Source organism: Moschus berezovskii, chromosome 5 (genome assembly GCF_049115385.1).
Source record: "Moschus berezovskii isolate FMDL1 chromosome 5, NW_MosBer_1.0, whole genome shotgun sequence".
NCBI lineage: Eukaryota > Metazoa > Chordata > Mammalia > Artiodactyla > Moschidae > Moschus > Moschus berezovskii.
Genome location: NC_142464.1, coordinates 31,539,455 through 31,559,057, shown reverse-complemented (window position 1 = coordinate 31,559,057; position 19,603 = coordinate 31,539,455). Strand labels below are relative to the sequence as shown.

Here is a 19,603-nt window from a genome sequence, read left to right as displayed (position 1 = left end):
AGGGCAAGCTGACCACACAAACAGACCAGGAACAGTAGGTTCTGGGGAGAGGAAAATTCCACAAACTTTATGCGTTTCCCAGAGCTGGTTCCGCTAACACAAGCCCCAGGGCACTCAGACACACTGTTGCATATTCTCCTTGTCTGCAATTTTTTTAACACAAGGTTTCCTAAATATTTTAGTTGCCATATAATATTTTCTTTTACACTATTTCACCCTGTGCTCAAACTGACTGATCTACTTTGTCTCCTTCTTGGGATTTTACTCAGGAGTATGCTCAGAGAAAAGAAAATGAACTTACCTGGTGTTTCTGTTGCTTTGCTAGAACTCCAAGTCTCAGCTTTAGAGAAAAAAAAAAAAAAAAGAAAGAAAATTGCTAAAATTAAATGTTGAATATCAATGGCAAGCCACTCCAGTACTCTTGCCTAGAAAATCCCATGGATGGAGGAGCCTGGTAGGCTGCAGTTCGTGGGGTCGCTAAGGGTCGGACACGACTGAGCGACTTCACTTTCACTTTTCACTTTCACACATTGGAGAAGGAAATGGCAACCCACTCCAGGGTTCTTGCCTGGAGAATCCCAGGGACGGGGGAGTCTGGTGGGCTTCCGTCTGTGGGGTCGCACAGAGTCAGACACGACTGAAGTGACTTAGCAGCAGCAGCAGCAACTCTCACATTAAACGCTGAATATCAAATATCTACTCTCACAATTGTTTCAGGTGGTAAATGCATAGAGATTTTAGTTCATTTCTGACTTACTTTCCTCAAGTCACCAAATCATGAGGCTTCCTGAATAGAAGAAACTTCAGAGCAGGGGTCAGTCAACTCTTTCTTAAAGGGACAGATAGTATTTAAGCTTTGTGGGCCATAAGTCTCTAGCAACTATTCAGCTTCTCTATTACAGTATGAATACAGCCATATGTAATATCTGAAGAATAGGTATGGCAATATTCCCATTAAACTTTAATTACAAAAATAGATGGGGCTTGGATTTGGCCTGTGAGCCAAAGTTTGCTGCATCCTCCTTTGGGGCATCTGGTACAACCCCACTTCTTGAATATGCCAAGAGAACACAGAAGACTACAGAAACTTTGGTGGGTACTTCATGAGTGGCACTGCCATATGTCATACTCCTACTAAGATATTGTGCATCTCCTGATCTGAGGAAGATTCAGAATGGTTCAGACAGATACCTTTGAAACTTAAGAAATTCCTCTAAATGGAATAGAGCTCAGAAGAGCTTTCTACAAGTAAAATCGCTTGAGAGAATTATGATCAAAGATCATTTCAACAAACTTGAGTGTTTGCACCACGAATCAAGATTTTCCACATGAAAAAACATAGAAATATCTGAGATAAATAGAAGCCCAATAATGATGGTGGATACAAATATCCACTTGTTTCCTTTGTATCTTCACCTGACTGTCTTAACAGCATCTTAAATTTTACATGCCCAAAACAGAACTCTCTTTTTTTCTTTTAAACTGAAGTAGAGTTGATATAAAATGCTGTGTTAGTTGCAGGTATACAGTACAGTGATTCAGTTTTATATCTAAATATACTCTTTTTCAGATTTTTGCCTTATAGGTTATTACAAATTTTGAGTGCGAAGTTGCTTCAGTCGTGTCCAGCTCTTTGCAACGCTATGGACTGTAGCCTGTCAAACTCTTCTGTTCATGGAATTTCCCAGGCAAGACACTGGAGTGGGTTGCCATGCCTTCTTCGTGGGGATCTTCCTGAGCAGGGATCAAACCCGTGTCTCCTGCAACTCCTGCATTGCAGGTGGAGTCTTTACTGTTGAGCCACCAGGGAAGGCCATAAGTTCCTGTGCTAAACAGAAAATCCTCATTGGTTATCTATTTTATATACAATAGTATTTATATATCTTAATCCCAGACTCCTAATTTATCTCCCCCTTCTCTCTTTGGGTAACCACAACTTTGTTTTCTATGTCTGGGGGTCTATTCCTATTTTGTAAATAAGTTCATTTGTATCTTTTTGTTTTAGATTCCACATATAAGCAGTATCATGATATGTATCTTTCTCTGTCTGACTTCACTTAGCATGATATATTCTAGGTCCATCAATGTTGCTGCGAGTGGCATTATTTCATTCATTTTTATGTCTAAGTAATGTGGTGGCACTAGTAGGAAGAATCTATCTGCCAATGCAGGAAACATAAAAGACATGTGTTTGATCCCTGGGTCAGAAAGATCCCCCGGAGGAGGGCATGACAGCCCACCCCAATATTCTTGCCTAAAGAATCTGATGGACAGAGGAGCCCAGAAGGCTACAGTTCACAGGGTCACAAGGAGTTGGACATGACTGAAGTGACTTAGCATGCATGCACTATTCCATTGTATCTATACACCACACTTCTCTATCCATTCCCAACTCTTGACTGTGTCCTCAAACACACCTCCCCTTTCACTTTCTTGAACCAAAGTATGGTACCATTGCCTCCCAGGTGCATAAGCCAAAAAGTAGTGGCCTTTCTTCTTTTTTTTTTCTTGATTCATTTTTTTTTTCTCACCTCATCAGCCCTAGCTTCAAGATATATTCCATATACGCCTCATCATTCAATTGACTACTATTCATCTAGCACCTATATCTCTCTCCTTAGTATGTGTAATAGCCACCTAGAAAATTTTTTTTTTTAATTTACATTTCATTACTCCAATGGCTCCTTATTCCTCTCCTCACTACAGCTAGCGATTCTCCACAGGACATGGCTCCTGCCTTGCTCCTCGATTCACTCCAGCTGTCTCAGCCTGCTTGGCCTCTCCGTGGTAGATAAATGTCCCCGGGATCCTCTTGCCTCAGACAGCCTGCTGGCCTGCCCGAAGCCTCTGGGCTATCCTCTCAGGCCTACACTGGCTCCTTCTCACCCTTCATGACTCTGTTTAGGTGTCACCACTCAGAGAAGTCTTCTCCAACCACCTTATTGAAAGCTGTCTTCTCATTTCCCTTCACCCCAGCCCACAATGATGCTTTGTTTGCTCAACAGTTTATCACTCCAGGGACATTTTTTTTTTTAATGGCTTTGTTTTCTGTTAGAATGTAAGTCCAGGAGGACAGAGATTTCTTATTTTACTCAGTCATAATTTCAGCATCTACTATCCATATTAGGTCTCTGGTAAAAACATAGGGAATGAACAAATAATAATATAAAATAATAATAATAATAAAAACTAATTCTACCTACTGAATTTAATTTTTAAGGCAAAATGAATGTGTTATTAAAAATTGCTAGTTGGATAATGATAGCTACTATTTTTGAAGCAACTCTTCTGATCAATTCCATATATTAATCATTGATGTCTATGAGAAAGATATTATTTTCATTTTGCAGATCTGCAAATATTAGTTGAAAGAAGTGAAACTATGTTCTCAAAGGGAGGACTGTGATTATAATTCAGGTCGGTTGGTTCAAAGTTCCATCTTCTTTTACTAAGAGACAGTTTTTTTTTTTCCACTAAACTGTTCTGAGTAGAAAGCTTATGTAATTAATTTCTACTTTTCATAACTAGTTAAAATAATTTTGTACATGGCATAATGCTGTACTTGGAGGATGCAGTTAAAATATTTATTAGCTGCCAGAGGATTAGAATATATACGAAATCAAAACCTTTTGTTCCTCCTGCTTTTAATATAAGGTCATAATCTTTCTTGCTGATAGACTTTATTGAGAATGAAAACTTTTAAACTCATATCAGACAAAGCCTCCTGACTATCCTTCTTTGTATTTTTTTCATCTTTCAGAAATGCATAATGACTTCTCAGGGACATATTACATAAAATAAAAATGACTATGCCTTAAGATGTAGTGGAATAGTAAAAAAAAAAAAAAATAGCAACTCAAAACCCTTTTCTTGAGTCTTCAGAGGTCCAGATATTTCTATATGAATGAATATATTGTTATTCTGAGAAGGAAATTCTGTACATCTTATATACTTAATCAGTACTGGGAAATATATACCTTTTTATCCTGAAATCAAGGATGTATTATTTTGAAGATAATAAAACATTTTCATACGGCATTCTATTTTCAAACTGTGAGCTATAGTTTCTCGGAAATGAGCAGCTCTCATTCCTGTAACTCTTGTAATCCAGTCATTCGTGTGCCCCCTTCATGAGGATTCAGTGCGGCTGTGGTGCTGTTATCCCTCTGATAGGAACTCTAACTCAGTGTAAAGCCCCAAAGATCTGTTACTTATTTTTATTTTATATTGTACTATATTTTATTTACAGTGTTGTGTTTGTTTCAGGTGTATAGCAAAGTGATACAGTTATATATATATATATATATGAATTAACAAAAGCAGTTCCCATCTTTTGATGGGGAGCTCGTGGTTTATAATATAAATGGCATTATTTTGAGAGAGAGATAACTTAGGTATGGCATTGGGTTTTTTTCCTTTTTGCAGCTTGAGGCAGTTGTAAAATAAGTTAATGTAGTTTTTTGCAACTGTGTATTACGAGAAATTAAAAGATGCTTGCTCCTTGGAAAGAAAGTTATGATCAACCTAGATAGCATATTAAAAAGCAAAGACATTACTTTGCCAACAAAGGTCCGTCGAATCAAGGCTATGGTTTTTCCAGTGGTCATTTATGGATGTCAGAGTTGGACTATGAAGAAAGCTGAGCACCGAAGAATTGATGATTTTAAACTGTGGTGTTGGAGAAGACTCTTGAGAGTCCCTTGAACTGCAAGAAGATCCAACCAGTCCAACCTAAAGGAGATCAGTCCTGGGTGTTCATTGGAGGGGCTGATGATGAAGTTGAAACTCCAGTACTTTGGCCACCTCATGCGAAGAGTTGATTCATTGGAAAATACCCTGGTGCTGAGAGGGATTGGGGGCAGGAGGAGAAGGGGACGACAGAGGATGAGATGGCTGGATGGCATCACCGACTCAATGGACATGAGTTTTGGTAAACTCCAGGAGTTGGTGATGGATGGGGAGGCCTGGCATGCTGTGATTCATGGGGTCGTAAAGAGTTGGACACGACTGAGCGACTGAACTGAACTGAACTGATTCTATAGTATTTTTTTCATTTGGTGAAATTTTAACTGTTAATGTTTATGGCATTGTGCTTTGTACCATTTATTAAATAAAAATTAATAAAAAAAACCAAAAAAACAAATTTCGACTCAGTTTTGTGAATATAAAATCTTAATAGAGATGAATGGTATGGAATATAGCAGTTGTGGAAACTAATGAAAAGTGAAGACATTTGTAATTATTCCTGTGTGTGTGTGTGTTTAAGTTTCATAATGCAAATATGCTTTAAGAAAAGGCCAAATTCTGATCTGGAGAGGAAGCAGGTGTGTTTAGTCATTCAGTTGTGTTCTACTCTTTGCGACATTTTTGGACTGTAGCCTGAATGGCTCCTCTGTCCATGGGATTTCCCAGGCAAGAATACTGGGGTGGGTTGCCATTTCCTCTTCCAGTGGAACTTCCCGACCCAGGAATCACACCGGCGTCTCCCATGTCTCCTGCATTATAGGCAGATTCTTTATCTGCTGAGTAAGTGGAAGTTAAATAGAAACGAGTGTAGTGCATTCCGTTAACCTAGTCTCAGACTTAGTTGTTGAGTAAAGACCAAATCCTTAATCAGGGTGTTTGGCAACTTAAATCTCTTCATTGAGTTTGAGTCTCCAACTGAAACTGAAGTCTTATGAAATGCAAATGAACTTTGAAATGCTAAACTTTAATCCACAATTTAATCCCAAACTAAACTTTGCTTAAACTATCAGCTTTTAAGATAGAAAGCTTAAGCAATAATACAAGTAAATTTGCTAAATATTATCCTACAAAAGCCATTTTATTTACAGCTATATATAGCTGTATATAATTACCTACAGAACATGATTTATCATTAAAAGGCCCAGGGGAAAAAAATACAGTTATTCCCGTATATAATTCTTTACTGATTTGCTTAAAAATAATTTACTATGACCAATTAAAATTTTCCTTCTCATTCCCCCCCATACATACCATCCCCCCTTCCCCCCAACAAAGCATTAACTGAGTCATCTTAGGAAAGATTAGTTCTGGTTTGATAAACTGTAATATGTGACTGATCATGGCATCTGGTCCCATCACTTCATGGGAAATAGATGGAAAAACAATGGAAACAGTGTCAGACTTTGTTTTTTTGGGCTCCAAAATCACTGCAGATGCTGATTGCAGCCATGAAATTAAAAGACGCTTGCTCCTTGGAAGGAAAGTTATGACCAACCTTGATAGTATATTAAAAAGCAGAGACATTACTTTGCCGACCAAGGTCCGTCTAGTCAAGGCAATGGTTTTTCCCGTGGTCATGTATGGATGTGAGAGTTGGACTGTGAAGAAAGCTGATCGCCGAAGAATCGATGCTTTTGAACTGTGGTGTTGGAGAAGACTCTTGAGAGTCCCTTATACTGCAAGGAGATCCAACCAGTCCATTCTAAAGGAGATCAATCCTGGATGTTCATTGGAGGGACTGATGCTAAAGCTGAAACTCCAATACTTTGGCCACCTCATGAGATGAGTTGACTCACTGGAAAAGACTCTGATGCTGGGAAAGGTTGGGGGCGGGAGGAGAAGGGGACGACGGAGAATGAGATGGCTGGATGGCATCTCCGACTCTGTGAACATGAGTTTGAGTGTACTCCGGGAGTTGGTGATGGACAGGGAGGCCTGGCGTGCTTTGATTCATGGGGTCGCGGAGAGTCGGACACGACTGAGCGACTGAACTGAACTGAACTGAATATGTGACTAAGACTTTGTTATCCTGAGAATTCCTCTTTTATCTGCCCACATGAAATGATACAAACTAATTAAATAGCATGTAAGAAACATTGCAATTAAGTTCCCTGATAAATGTCATAGATAAATGGTGCCATTCACAAAAGAAATAATGAGCCTGAGTGATCAGAAAAATCAGGGATTTCCAAAGCATGAGATGCATAGCATTGTATGAGAGATTCTATACTGGAAAGAGTACATCATGAGGAATGCTGGGCTGGAAGAAGCACAAGTTGGAATCAAGATTGCCAGGAGAAATATCAATAACCTCAGATATGCTGATGACACCACCCTTATGGCAGAAAGTGAAGAGGAACTCAAAGGCCTCTTGATGAAAGTGAAAGAGGAGAGTGAAAAGGTTGGCTTGAAGCTCAACATTCAGAAAACGAAGATCATGGCATCTGGTCCCATCACTTCATGGGAAATAGATGGGGAAACAGTGGAAACAGTGTCAGACTATTTTTTTGGGCTCCAAAATCACTGCGGATGCTGATTGTAGCCATGAAATTAAAAGACGCTTACTCCTTGAAAGGAAAGTTATGACCAACCTAGATAGCATATTAAAAATCAGAGACATTACTTTGCCAACCAAGGTCCGTCTAGTCAAGGCAATGGTTTTTCCCGTGGTCATGTATGGATGTGAGAGTTGGACTGTGAAGAAAGCTGATCGCTGAAGAATTGATGCTTTTGAACTGTGGTGCTGGAGAAGACTCTTGAGAATCCCTTGGACTGCAAGGAGATCCAACTAGTCCATTCTAAAGGAGGTCAATCCTGGCTGTTTATTGGAAAGACTGATGCTAAAGCTGAAACTCCAATACTTTGGCCACCTCATGTGACAAGTTGACTCACTGGAAAAGAGTCTGAGGCTGGGAGGGATTGGGGCGGGAGGAGACGGGGACGACAGAATGAGATGGCTGGATGGCATCAACGACGCGATGGACATGAGTTTGAGTGAACTCTGGGAGTTGGTGATGGACAGGGAGGCCTGGCGTGCTGTGATTCATGGGGTCGCAAAGAGTTGGACATGACTGAGCCACTGAACTGAACTTAACTGATACTGGAAAGTGGCATTAAATAAGATTGAAACACTCAGTGAGAAAGTAATTATTTTCAATTTTTTTGTGAGTTTAATTATTTCAATGAAGAAGTTTCAAAATTTCAATTTGATGCAAATATGTCATTAATACCTAGAATGTACTTATCTTTTTTTCCACCCCACAGGGAGAAATGCAAATGAAGTCCCCCACAACCACAAATTATGCAGTCGAATTTTGTGAAAATGCAGGAGTCAACACATCCGGAGTGTGATAGATAAGCCACGCTGCGGAGGGGCAGAGGGGAGGGTGAAAATCACCTTCATAATCCCAGTATCTCCCCTGCCAGGTAAGTATTTGATTTATTTATTGAGCAAGGCTGAAACTCAGAGCCTTTGGTAAGCAACAAAATCTAGCTAGAATTTTATTTTGCTTACATCACAGCAACTTTCTAGCTTCTGCTTATGCCAATTCAAACTGGTTTTTCATTCATGATGGTTTCCTTTTCAAACATGATGGTTTCCTTTTCAAACATGATGGTTTCCTTTTCAAACATGATGGATAAAGGAAAAATGATGATTTCCTTTAAGAATTAAAAAGTGCATCCATTTAAAGAAAGTACTAAATGAATAATAGTGCAGATGGTACATGTATCTGGTAACCTCATTAAGTTGTGGGAAATACTGAGGTGATATTTTGTAGAGCCTCTTTAGGTTGTGCAGAATTTTAATAATCAGTTGGAGGAAGGACAAGGGGAAGAAGGAATGACCAGACAGATGAGGAAGACAGGTTGAACAAATCACAGTCAGGAATAAATTTAGCATGGTTGGCAACATCATGAGAACCACCCTGGTGAGAATCCCAGGTTTATATTCAGTCAGTTGGTCAGTGTTAGACTGATTGAACTTCTGTTTGTCAAGCAAATGATGAACCCAATTAAAAGCTACTCACTTTCTAATTCCTTTAGATACTTTATGTGAAATAGCTGTAATGAGAGAAAGTGTGGTATATTGATATTTACGGAGTTTGAGGCAAGAAAAACTGGGTTTGAATTACATCTTTTAATTTAACATTGGTTGAGTCATTTAATCTTTCTGAACCCGTTTCCTTATTTGTGAAACTGATATCATAAATACCATCTTTGCTTGGCTTTTGTAAGGATTATCATTAACAAAATAATATTAATAGCTAAAATGTATTGTTTTATTTTCAGACACTGTTTTAAGCTTCAAATTATTTTACCTCTTTTAATCTTCACAAGAATCCTGTAAAAGTGTAGTCATTGCCACTATTTTACAGATGAGCAAACGAAGGCACAGAGAAGTTAAATAGCTTACCAAAGGCCAAAGCCCAAATAAATGGTTGTGCTATTATTTGAATCTAAGCTATTTGATTTCAAGGGCTTCCCTGGTGGCTCAGTTGGTAAAGTGTCTGCCTGCAATGTGGGAGATCAGGGTTCGATCCCTGGGTTGAGAAGATCCCCTGGAGAAGGAAATGGCTATCCACTCCAGTATTCTTGCCTGGGGAATTCCATGGACAAAGGAGCCTGGTGGGCTACAGTCCATGGGTTCACAAAGAGTCAAACACAACTAAGTAAGTGTTCTAACACTTTCACTTTATTTATCTGATTTCAGAATCATTGTTAGTAAACAATAAGCCAACTTCCTCTTGACATAATTGGAGTGACCATTTCTTTTAAGAAGGGTGTGGTGCCTTGAAAAGTACAGGCTTGTGCAGAAGCCATTCTCACATTCAACCAGAAGTATATCTGAAGTGGTTACTTGATTTTTATACAATTATATATGCTTTTTGTATTAAAAACAAACTCTATACTAAACTAGGATAGATTATGCAAAAGGGAAACATACATGATAAATTATTTGTTACATATATAAATGGTATTAATCCTGACTGGGCTTCCCTGGTGGCTCAGAGGTTAAAGCGTCTGCCTCCAATACGGTAGACTCGGGTTCGATCCCTGGGTCAGGAAGAGCCCCTGGCGAAGGAAACGGTAACCCACTCCAGTATTCTTGCCTGGAGAATCCCATGGACGGAGAAGCCTGGTAGGCTACAGTCCACGGGGTCGCAAAGAGTCGGACACGACTGAGTGACGGAACGGATACGGACGGATACGGAAATAACCTACTAATTTCTTATAAATGTTACTTATTTTTAATTAACAAAAGTCAGATTTTTCCCTTCAGAGTTCCAGTCTTAATATTATATATTCTATGGTAGCAGAGGCTCTGACACGGCAAATTGTTTAGAAGTATTTTTACCCACACACTTGAGGCTTCCCTGGTGCCTCAGACGGTAGAGAATCTGCCAGCAATGAGGGAGACCCGGGTTCAATCCTGGGACTGGGAAGATCCCCTGGAGAAGAGAATGGCAACCCACTCTAGTATTCTTGCTGGAGAATTCCACAGAGAAGCTTGTCGGGTTACAGTCCATGGGGTCACAGAGAGTTGGACATGACTGAGTGACTAACACTTTCACTTTCATTTTACCCACACAGTTACCTTAGTAGAATTATGTACTGGTACTTGCCCATCTCAATGACTTCTACCTATAGTCTTATTACACATACTCTCCTAAGCTAAGTCAGAATTCACCAGAAGGAGAAATCTATAGTCTCTTTTTCCCTGTCAACAGACCTCACTAACTCCTCTCTACTCTAAAATCAAGCCTGAATTTGAGATGATGTCCCCACAATGTCTTTATCTGAGGGTCACTATTCAAGCACCCACTGCTCATTTGCTTAAGAGGGAGATGAATTGTCAGCTGTTATACATTTGGCAGAGGCATGCTGCTACTGCTGCTGCTGCTGAGTCACTTCAGTCGTGTCCGACTCTGTGTGACCCCATAGACGGAAGCCCACCAGGTTCCCCCGTCCCTGGGATTCTCCAGGCAAGAACACTGGAGTGGGTTGCCAATTCCTTCTCCAATGAGTGAAAGTGAAAACTGAAAGTGAAGTCGCCCAGTCGTGTCCGACCCTTAGCGACCCCGTGGACTGCAGCCTACCAGGCTCCTCCATCCATGGGATTTTCTAGGCAATAGTACTGGAGTGGCTTGCCATTGCCTTCTCCGTGGCAGAAGCATAGTTCACTTTTATTCTTGTTTGTATTGGGGCACTTATATTATAAAATGCATGAGGCTTTGGTTTGCCAAAGGTACTTTTCAGACATATATTGTCTACAATATAAATTCTACTTATCAGAACCCAAAACACTGCCACAGAGAAATGTTCTTGTTATGAAGGAAAAATGACCCTCCTCTTCAAATTTCTCTACATGGCAACTAATTATATACAATTATTAGTTTACAATTATGGTGTGGAATCAGACTTCTCCTAAATAACCTTCTTCATGTCATGTCTAAGATGATTACAATAGAAAGGGGGAAAATGGATGTTACCAACATGCTTCTAGACAAGCGTGAGCCTTGAATGTCCACAGTGCCCACTTGCTATCTCCTTCTATCTTAAAGACTAGGAGACTGAGTCACCTTTTTAAGGTGCCTTTTCAAGGACTATGTGCTCAGTTGCTCAGTAGTGGCCGACTCTTTGCTACTCCATGGACTGTAGCCCCCCAGGCTCCTCTGTCCACGGGGATTCTCCAGGCAAGGATACTGGAGTGGGTAGCCATTCCCTTCTCCATTTAAGGACTCCGGGTATGCCAAAAATGTATCCAGTATGTATAATGAGCGGGATTTGATAAGGCTCTTATAGATGATTAGTAGCTTTTCTAGTCAGGATATTTTGACTTAACACACAGATTATGTTAAATCACGGAGGCCAGAATAAGGGACGTACTTGTGGAGATATGTGTGGACTGGAACTAAAGATCTGTCAGGAATCAGAAGATCTTCAGGTCCTGCTACTTTTTCCGTGTCTCTTGAACAACTTAACCTTGCTCATGGGATCTCTCCATTTCCCCACATAGTCTGTCTATAGACTATAGTCTTCTCCACTGACTCTGCCAACTCAAGCCTCCTGAAGCCAGAGGCAAGTGCATGAATCACCACGGCCATCTCAGATTCTTTACTAACAGTGCGCTACTCCAGTCCCCCCTGCTTTTTGGTTTGCTTGGGTTTTCTAGTTCAGTTCAGATTACCCAGGAAGGAAGTTTGATTGGCCTAGATCAAAATTTTCTTTTTGTTCTTAAATGAATATTTATCTGAAAACTCACCACTTAATCCACTCATTGTAAGTATACAACCCAATAATATTTTGTAAATTTATAGAGCCACTGAATCATCACTATAATCCAGTTTTAGAACATTTTCTTCAATATAAAAAGCTTCCTTGAGCCTTTCTGCAGTCAGTCCCCAGGCTGGTCCCCAGGTGTAGGCAACCACTTATCTGGTTTCTGTCCCTGTAAAAACATCCTGGATATTTCACAGAAATGGAATTGTATATGTTGTATTTTTGAAAGACTTCTTTCACTGCATAATTTATTTGAGATTCATGCTGTTACACCATGCATCAGTATTTTGTATCTTCAAATTGTTGAATGGTACTGTCTTATATGGATATCCCATGTTTTGGAACATTCCAAATGCATTTCAAATGGAAAATCCAATGAGATATTCTATTTCACCAATTAATGGACATTTGAGTTGTTTTCAGCATTTGACAATTATGAATAATGCTACTTTTAACACTCATTAACTCCATACCCTGTTTTGATTACTATAACTTTAGAGTAAGTTTTGAAATTGGGGGTGGTTGAGTCTTCCAACACTGTTCTTTTTCAAAAGTGTTTTGGCTATTGTAGGTCACTTTCATTTCCATATTTATTTTTAAAGTGAAGGTGAAAGTTGCTCAGTTGTGTCCGACTCTTTGTGACCCCATGGACTATACAGTTCACAGAATTCTCTAGGCCAGAATACTGGAGTGGATAGCCTTTCCCTTCTCCAGGGGAATCTTCCCAACCCAGGGATCAAACCCAGGTCTCCCACATTGCAGGCTGATTCTTTACCAGCTGAGCCACAAGGGAAGCCCAAGAATACTGAAGTGGGTAGCCTATCCTTTCTCCAGCAGATCTTCCCAACCCAGGAATCGAACTGGGGTCTCCTGTACTGCAGGCGGATTCTTTACCAACTGAGCTATTAAGGAAGCCCATATATATTTTAGAATGCGCTTATCAATTTCTAGAAAAAAAAAAAACTTTCTGGTATTCTAATAGGAATTACATTGACTATTTTATCAGTTACTGATCAACTTGAGAAGAATTGCCACCTTAAAACATCAAGTCCTCCAAACTATGAACATGTAATGTCTGTTTATTTTATATTCTTTGCAATTTTACATACATATCTGTGTTTTAGTCATGGATATATGCTGCTGCCGTAAGTTTCAGTCTGATAGTGCAGTGTTTAACTCTCCTTCCCCCCTTGTGTATTTGTATCTCCCCTTTTCACCTTGAGAACACATCTATCTGTTTTTTCACTTGTACCAAGTATTTAGAGCTAATATATTCATTTCAATAAAACAAACTCATCAAGAGAATTTCAGGGTTTCTTTTCAGTGTTTTTCTTTTGTCTCCCTCTCTCTATCCATTCTTCTGGGGAAGGCGTGCAGTTAAGACTATGTTGTTTAAAGAACTTGGATTCTTTTTGCATCTTTTTGTGTGCTTTATTAACAATTCACATATGGTTAGGTAAAGTGTCTTCTGTTTGCATTTAATTATTTTCTATTTCTGTCTTTGTTGATGGCTATATACTTAGAAACAAATGTATTTGTTTTGAAAATTGATGGTAGATTGCTGCTGCTGCTGCTAAGTCACTTCAGTCATGTCCGACTCTGTGTGACCCCATAGACGGAAGCCCACCAGGCTCCCCCGTCCCTGGGATTCTCCAGGCAAGAACACTGGAGTGAGTTGCCATTTCCTTCTCCAATGTGTGAAAGTGAAAAGTGAAAGTGAAGTCGCTCAGTCGTGTCTGACCCTTAGCGACCCCACGGACTGCAGCCTACCAGGCTCCTCCATCCATGGGATTTTCCAGGCAATAGTACTGGAGTGTCTTGCCATTGCCTTCTCCGGATGGTAGATTATTACTGTATAAAACAAGAAAATATTCAAAACACTTATCACAGGCTTTTAAATTTTTTAAACATACAGCAGCAACTGAAATCACATTTTACACACCCCCACCACAATTTCTTCTTTCTTTTGAACCCTGGAAATGACTTTGTGTGGCTGAAGTCAGAATCAAAATGACGCCACTTTTCCATTTCATTAGCACTTTCACGCTGGTGGTAATGTTTTAAAATCTGATGTCTTTGCTCAAGCACCAGATGTAATTGTACTAATGAAAATTTTTCTATTTTGATACTTAGTGGGCTTGTCTAAATCACTAAAACTAACAAGTGTTCTTTTCACAAAATGCAAAAATAAATGAATTATTTAAATCATGTGTGCATCACATTAAAAGCACACAAGTTGCCTTCCCCTCCCTGTCTTGCTGTGCCTGGACTGCTGGCTTATATGTGCCATGTCTCCCAGATGTGCTCTGATGCCAGACTCCACAGTGTGAATATTCAGAGATTGTGATCAGAAGGGGTTCAGCTCTGCTGTGGTTTTGGGGGTCCCTTAGTCCTTTTGCTCCTCTTGCCTAGAAACTGATCCCATCATGTGTCCATTTTGGAGTCCTAGAACCCACTAGAGCCCCTCCAGATGATGTGCTAGGTATCACTGACTAGCCTTAGTTCACTTCTGCCTATGTGACTATCTGACCTATGACAAAAGACCTAAGGAGGTAGCAGCATGGAATAAAGAAAAGAACACAGGGCAAGGAATCAGCTATGCTGACTTGTTAATTCTGGTATCCATTAGCCCTACTGATGGAAACGATCTTTCTTGATGATTCACTTTCAGTTATCTCATTAGATCACTAATTATAACAGGATATACTTCAGGAACAGCCAGATGAAAGATGCACAGGGCAAGGTATGGGGAAAGGACATGATGCTTCCATGTCCTCTCCTGTGAACAAATGTTCACATGTTCACCAGCTCGGAAATTTTTCCATTTAGATGTTTAATTTCTCAGAGAAGTGTTTTCTAGTCCAGTGTACAAATCTTGCATTTCTATTGTTAATTTTCCTCTTAAATATTTTATTCTTTCTGATGCTACTATGAGTGGAATTATTTCCTGCAGTATAGAATATAGTATGAATGGTATAGAATATTCTTTATTAGTTCTAGTAGATTTATTGTTAAATCTTCAGGTTTTCTATATGGATAATGATGTAGTTCACTGAGGAAAACACTTTTATTTCTTCCTTTCCAATCTGGATGAATGTTTCTATCTCTATCTATCTATTTATAATCTTAATGTAGTATAAAGAACCTGTGGTTATAATTTTGAATAGTAGACATCTTTGTTGTGTTTCAGATTTTAAGAGGAAAGTATTTAGTCTTTCATTATTAAGTAAAACATTTACTGTATATTTTTCATAGATACCCTTGATCAGTTTGAGGAAGTTTTACTTCTTTCTAGTTAATTGAGGGTTTTAATTGAGTGGGTATCTTATTTTGTTAATGCTTTTTCTGCATTTGTTGATTCTACTAAGATGGTATATTACATTATTTGATTTTCATATCTTAAACCAACTTTGCTTCCTAAGTAAATCCTCTCTGTTCATGTTTTTATCTCTTTTCATGTGTTACTGATTTTTTCTAATATTGTATTAAGGATATTTGTGTCTGTGTTCATGAAGGATATTGGTCCATAGTTTTATTTGCATTTTCTTTTCATTCTTTTCTATCTTTAGTGTTACGGTAATACAGGACTCAGATAATTCTTTGTGCAAAGTTTCCTCTATGTCACAAAAGAGTTTGAGAAAAATTAGTATTACTTCTGAGAATATTTTTATAGAATTCAGAATTTTTGCCAATCTGCTTGTAACTTTCTTCATTTAAATTTTTAATGCAGAATCTTAAATTGTTTTAGGTCTTTTCAGTCTTCCTAACTTCTTGAGTCCTTTTTAACAATTTGTTCCTTTCTAATTTTTTTTCCTATTTCATCAAAGTTGTCTGATGCTTTGGCCAACCTTACCATTTTGTGTTAGGTGATATCATGAATTATCACCCAGGCTTGAACTGATCCTCCTTGGCATCCTTATTTGTAGCTATGGAGGGATAGAGTGTCACTATACAAAGCAACGTTGCCAAATCATTGTCCTATTTGTAGAGATTAGGCACAGGCTTTCCTGGTGGCTCAGTGGTAAGGAACCCGCCTGCCAGTACAACAGATGTGGGTTTGACCCCTGGGTCAGGATTATTCCCTGAAGAAGGAAATGGCAAACCACTCCAGTATTCTTGCCTGGGAAATCCCATGGAGACAGGAACCTGATTGGCCACAGTCCGTGGGGTCACAAAAGAGTTGGACACAACTTAGCAAGTAAACAACAGCAACAACAACAAGGGAAGAATATAAGTGAAACATGGTTTTTTTGTAAGTGTGGGCTGGAAAACTTTCTGAGTTTATTTCTATCCAATATACTAGTTTAACATTTCAGTGAAAAAGTTGACTTAAAGCTCAACATTCAGAAAACTAAGATCATGGCATCCAGTCCCATCATTTCATGACAAATAGATGGGGAAACAAGTGGAAACAGTGGCTGACTTTATTTTTTTAGGCTCCAAAATCACTGCAGATTGTGATTGCAGCCATGAAATTAAAAGACGCTTACTCCTTGGAAGGAAAGTTATGACCAACCTAGATAGTATAATAAAAAGCAGAGACATTACTTTGCCCACAAAGGTCCATCTAGTCAAGGCTATGGTTTTTCCCGTGGTCATGTATGGATGTGAGAGTTGGACTGTGAAGAAAACTGAGCACCGAAGAATTGATGCTTTTGAACTGTGGTCCTGGATAAGACTCTTGAGAGTCCCTTGGACTGCAAGGAGATCCAACTTGCCCATCCTAAAGCAGAGATCAGTCCTGGGTATTCATTGGAAGGACTGATGTTGAAGCTGAAACGCCAATACTTTGGCCAACCTGATGCAAAGAGCTGACTCATTTGAAAAGACTCTGATGCTGGGAAAGATTGAGGGCAGGAGGAGAAGGGGACGACAGAGAATGAGATAGCTGGATGGCATCACTGACTCGATGGACATGAATTTGAGTGAACTCCGGGAGTTGGTGATGGACAGAGAGGCCTGGCGTGCTGCAGTTCATGGGGTCGCAGAGTCGGACGTGACTGAGAGACTGAACTGAACATTTCAAGCACAGATTTTTGTACTTACTCTTGGAGTCGGAACTTTGTGATGTGGAAACAGCATTTGAAAGTGACTGACTTATCACTGTTGCTTCTGTAATACTCAACTTGGTCCCCATGACGTTTTCGGTGGTAGCTCCTAATTATGAAAAAAGAATGAGTAGTCATCAGGGGTGTAATCAATCACTAGGTTGTATCATTAATATTAATATAAACATCCAGTTACAACTTGAAGATTAGCTACTTAAAGTCTTCTGATCAAGGTATAGAAATTCAGTGTTTTGATGTCTACCTTTTGGTGAGTCAGTTAATTACATTTTTTAAAGTGGAGGGAGATTAGACTCTCCTGTTTGTCTGATATAGGTTATTTCATTTGACCACAATAGTAATTTTATGAATTAAGTAGTAACTATGATCATAATTTTATGTATGACTCAGAAAAGTTATAGAATTTTCTCACAGTCATATAATGGGAGCAAGCCAAATTTTTCCTGATGTGAGACTAGTTCTCAGCTACCCTCAAAAGGGGTTGGTAAGGCAGTAGTAATAGTTGAAAATGGTACTGTCTAGGAGAGAATTTTCAGGTAAGTGGGGTAACTAGGAGGAAAGAAATGACAGAAAGTGAATAGAATAAACTTTTAATTATATTTAATTCATTTTAGGGAGTGGGGGAAGGAACTTTAACAACAAAGAAACAAAGAAAAATAAGCTGAGTTTTCAAAAATAGCATTGGGATATTTTAAATCATCTATATTTGCACAAATATTATAAAACAAAATGATCGATGACCTCCAGGCTTTTCAAAGTCCAGCACAGGACTAATGTTAGTGTTAGCTAGATATGGCATTGGCTGGAGATGAGGGGAAAGCAGTTTAATAGATTTTTATCACAAAGATGTCTGGAAGCCTGAATTGTGGGTAACTTCCAGAAGTACCAATCAGGTTTCATTCTGTGGCATTAAGCACCTATCGTGTACTGCAAATTCTTGTGCACTTGAGAGATTCATGCTGGAGAAGCTAATAGTTTGTAGAAAGACCTCACAGATGATGGGGAACTGTGTCTTCTGACAAAAAAGCCTTTAGAGATGGATATGTCAAAGAAAGCGAAAAAATTTGAACATAGTCTAAGGATTAATGCTGCATATGAGAAAGAATGAGTGGAAATGGGCACAAACTTCAGAGGAATCTTGAAGTATTAAATTGAGAGGGAAATATTTGAGGAAGTAAAGAAATGTCTTATTCTTATAGCAGGAAAGCAGAAATTGATCTTTGCAATAGCATGGAAGTGGAAAGGTACAGAAACTAAATATTTGAGGATGGAGGAACATGGGGATAAAGATTTTGCTTTTCACTGGGACTACAAGAAAAGATGCTTGGAAAACATCAGAACAGGAGTTCTTCATAAATCTTCAGAGAATTCTTCTCCTGAGCTAAATTTGGAAACCATGAAAAAGCTATCCTGATGGCCTAAAGAATTCTCTAGTATGAAGCAGATTCAATAGTCTTGGCAATGGGGAGAAAAGAATATGTAGCTAAGAAAGATGAGAGGGGCAACCAGTTTATAAAAATACAAAGAGAAGGGGAAAAAATGGAATAGCTGGGCTACAATGCCAAAAATTTTACTTGAGAGAATTGCCACCATACTACTGTGGTCAAGAATCCCTTGGAAGAAATGGAATAGCCCTCATAGTTAACAAAAGAATCTGAAATTCAGTTCAGTTCAGTTCAGTGGCTCAGTCATGTCCGACTCTCCGCGACCCCATGAATCACAGCACACCAGGCCTCCCTGTCCATCACCAACTCCCAGAGTTCACTCAAACTACTTGGGTGCAATCTCAAAAACAACAGCATGATCTCAGTTCATTTCCAAGGCAAACCATTCAACATCACAGTAATCAAAGTCTATTCACCAACCACTAATGCCAAAGAAGCTGAAGTTGAATGGTTCTATGAAAACCTACAAGACTGTCTAGAACTAACACCAGAAAGAGATGTCCCTTTCATCATAGGGGATTGGAATGCAAAAGTAAGAAGTGAAGAGACAACCTGGAGTAACAGACAAGTTTGGCCTTGGAGTACAAAATGAAGCAGAGCAAAGGCTAACAGAGTTCTGCCAAGAGAACACACTGGTCACAGCAAACACCCTCTTCCAACAACACAAGCGATGACTCTACACATGGACATCACCAGAAGGTCAACATCGAAATCAGACTGATTATATTCTTTGCAGCCAAAGATGAAGAAGCTCTGTACAGTCAGCAGAAATAAGACCTGGAGCTGACAGTGGCTCAGATCATGAGCTCCTTACTGCAAAATTCAGACTTAAGATGAAGAAAGTAGGGAAAACCACTAGGCCATTCATGTTTGACCTAATCAAATCCCTTACAATTATACAATGAAAGTGACAAATAGATTCAAGGGATTAGATCTGGTAGATAGAGTGCCTGAAGAACTATGGACAGAGGTTCATAACATTGTACAGGAGGTAGTGACCATAACCATCTCCAAGAAAAAGAAATGCAAGAAGGCAAAGTGGTTGTCTGAGGAGGCCTTACAAAT

General features: G+C 39.2%; 1 protein-coding gene across 5 annotated transcripts in view; it reads right to left on the bottom strand.

Moving 5' to 3' along the window:
* Nucleotides 1-19,603, bottom strand: part of EMCN (endomucin) — a 139,198-nt gene that overhangs the window by 45,246 nt on the left and 74,349 nt on the right. For 4 of the 5 annotated variants that reach the window (XM_055434218.2, XM_055434216.2, XM_055434219.2 and 1 more), the window contains 2 exons: nucleotides 17,074-17,184; nucleotides 302-340 (listed from right to left, as the gene is read on the bottom strand). In XM_055434218.2, coding sequence (XP_055290193.2) covers nucleotides 302-340; nucleotides 17,074-17,184 — 150 coding nt within the window. The remainder of the gene's footprint in view (nucleotides 1-301; nucleotides 341-17,073; nucleotides 17,185-19,603) is intronic. The other variant, XM_055434217.2, reaches the window with a different exon arrangement.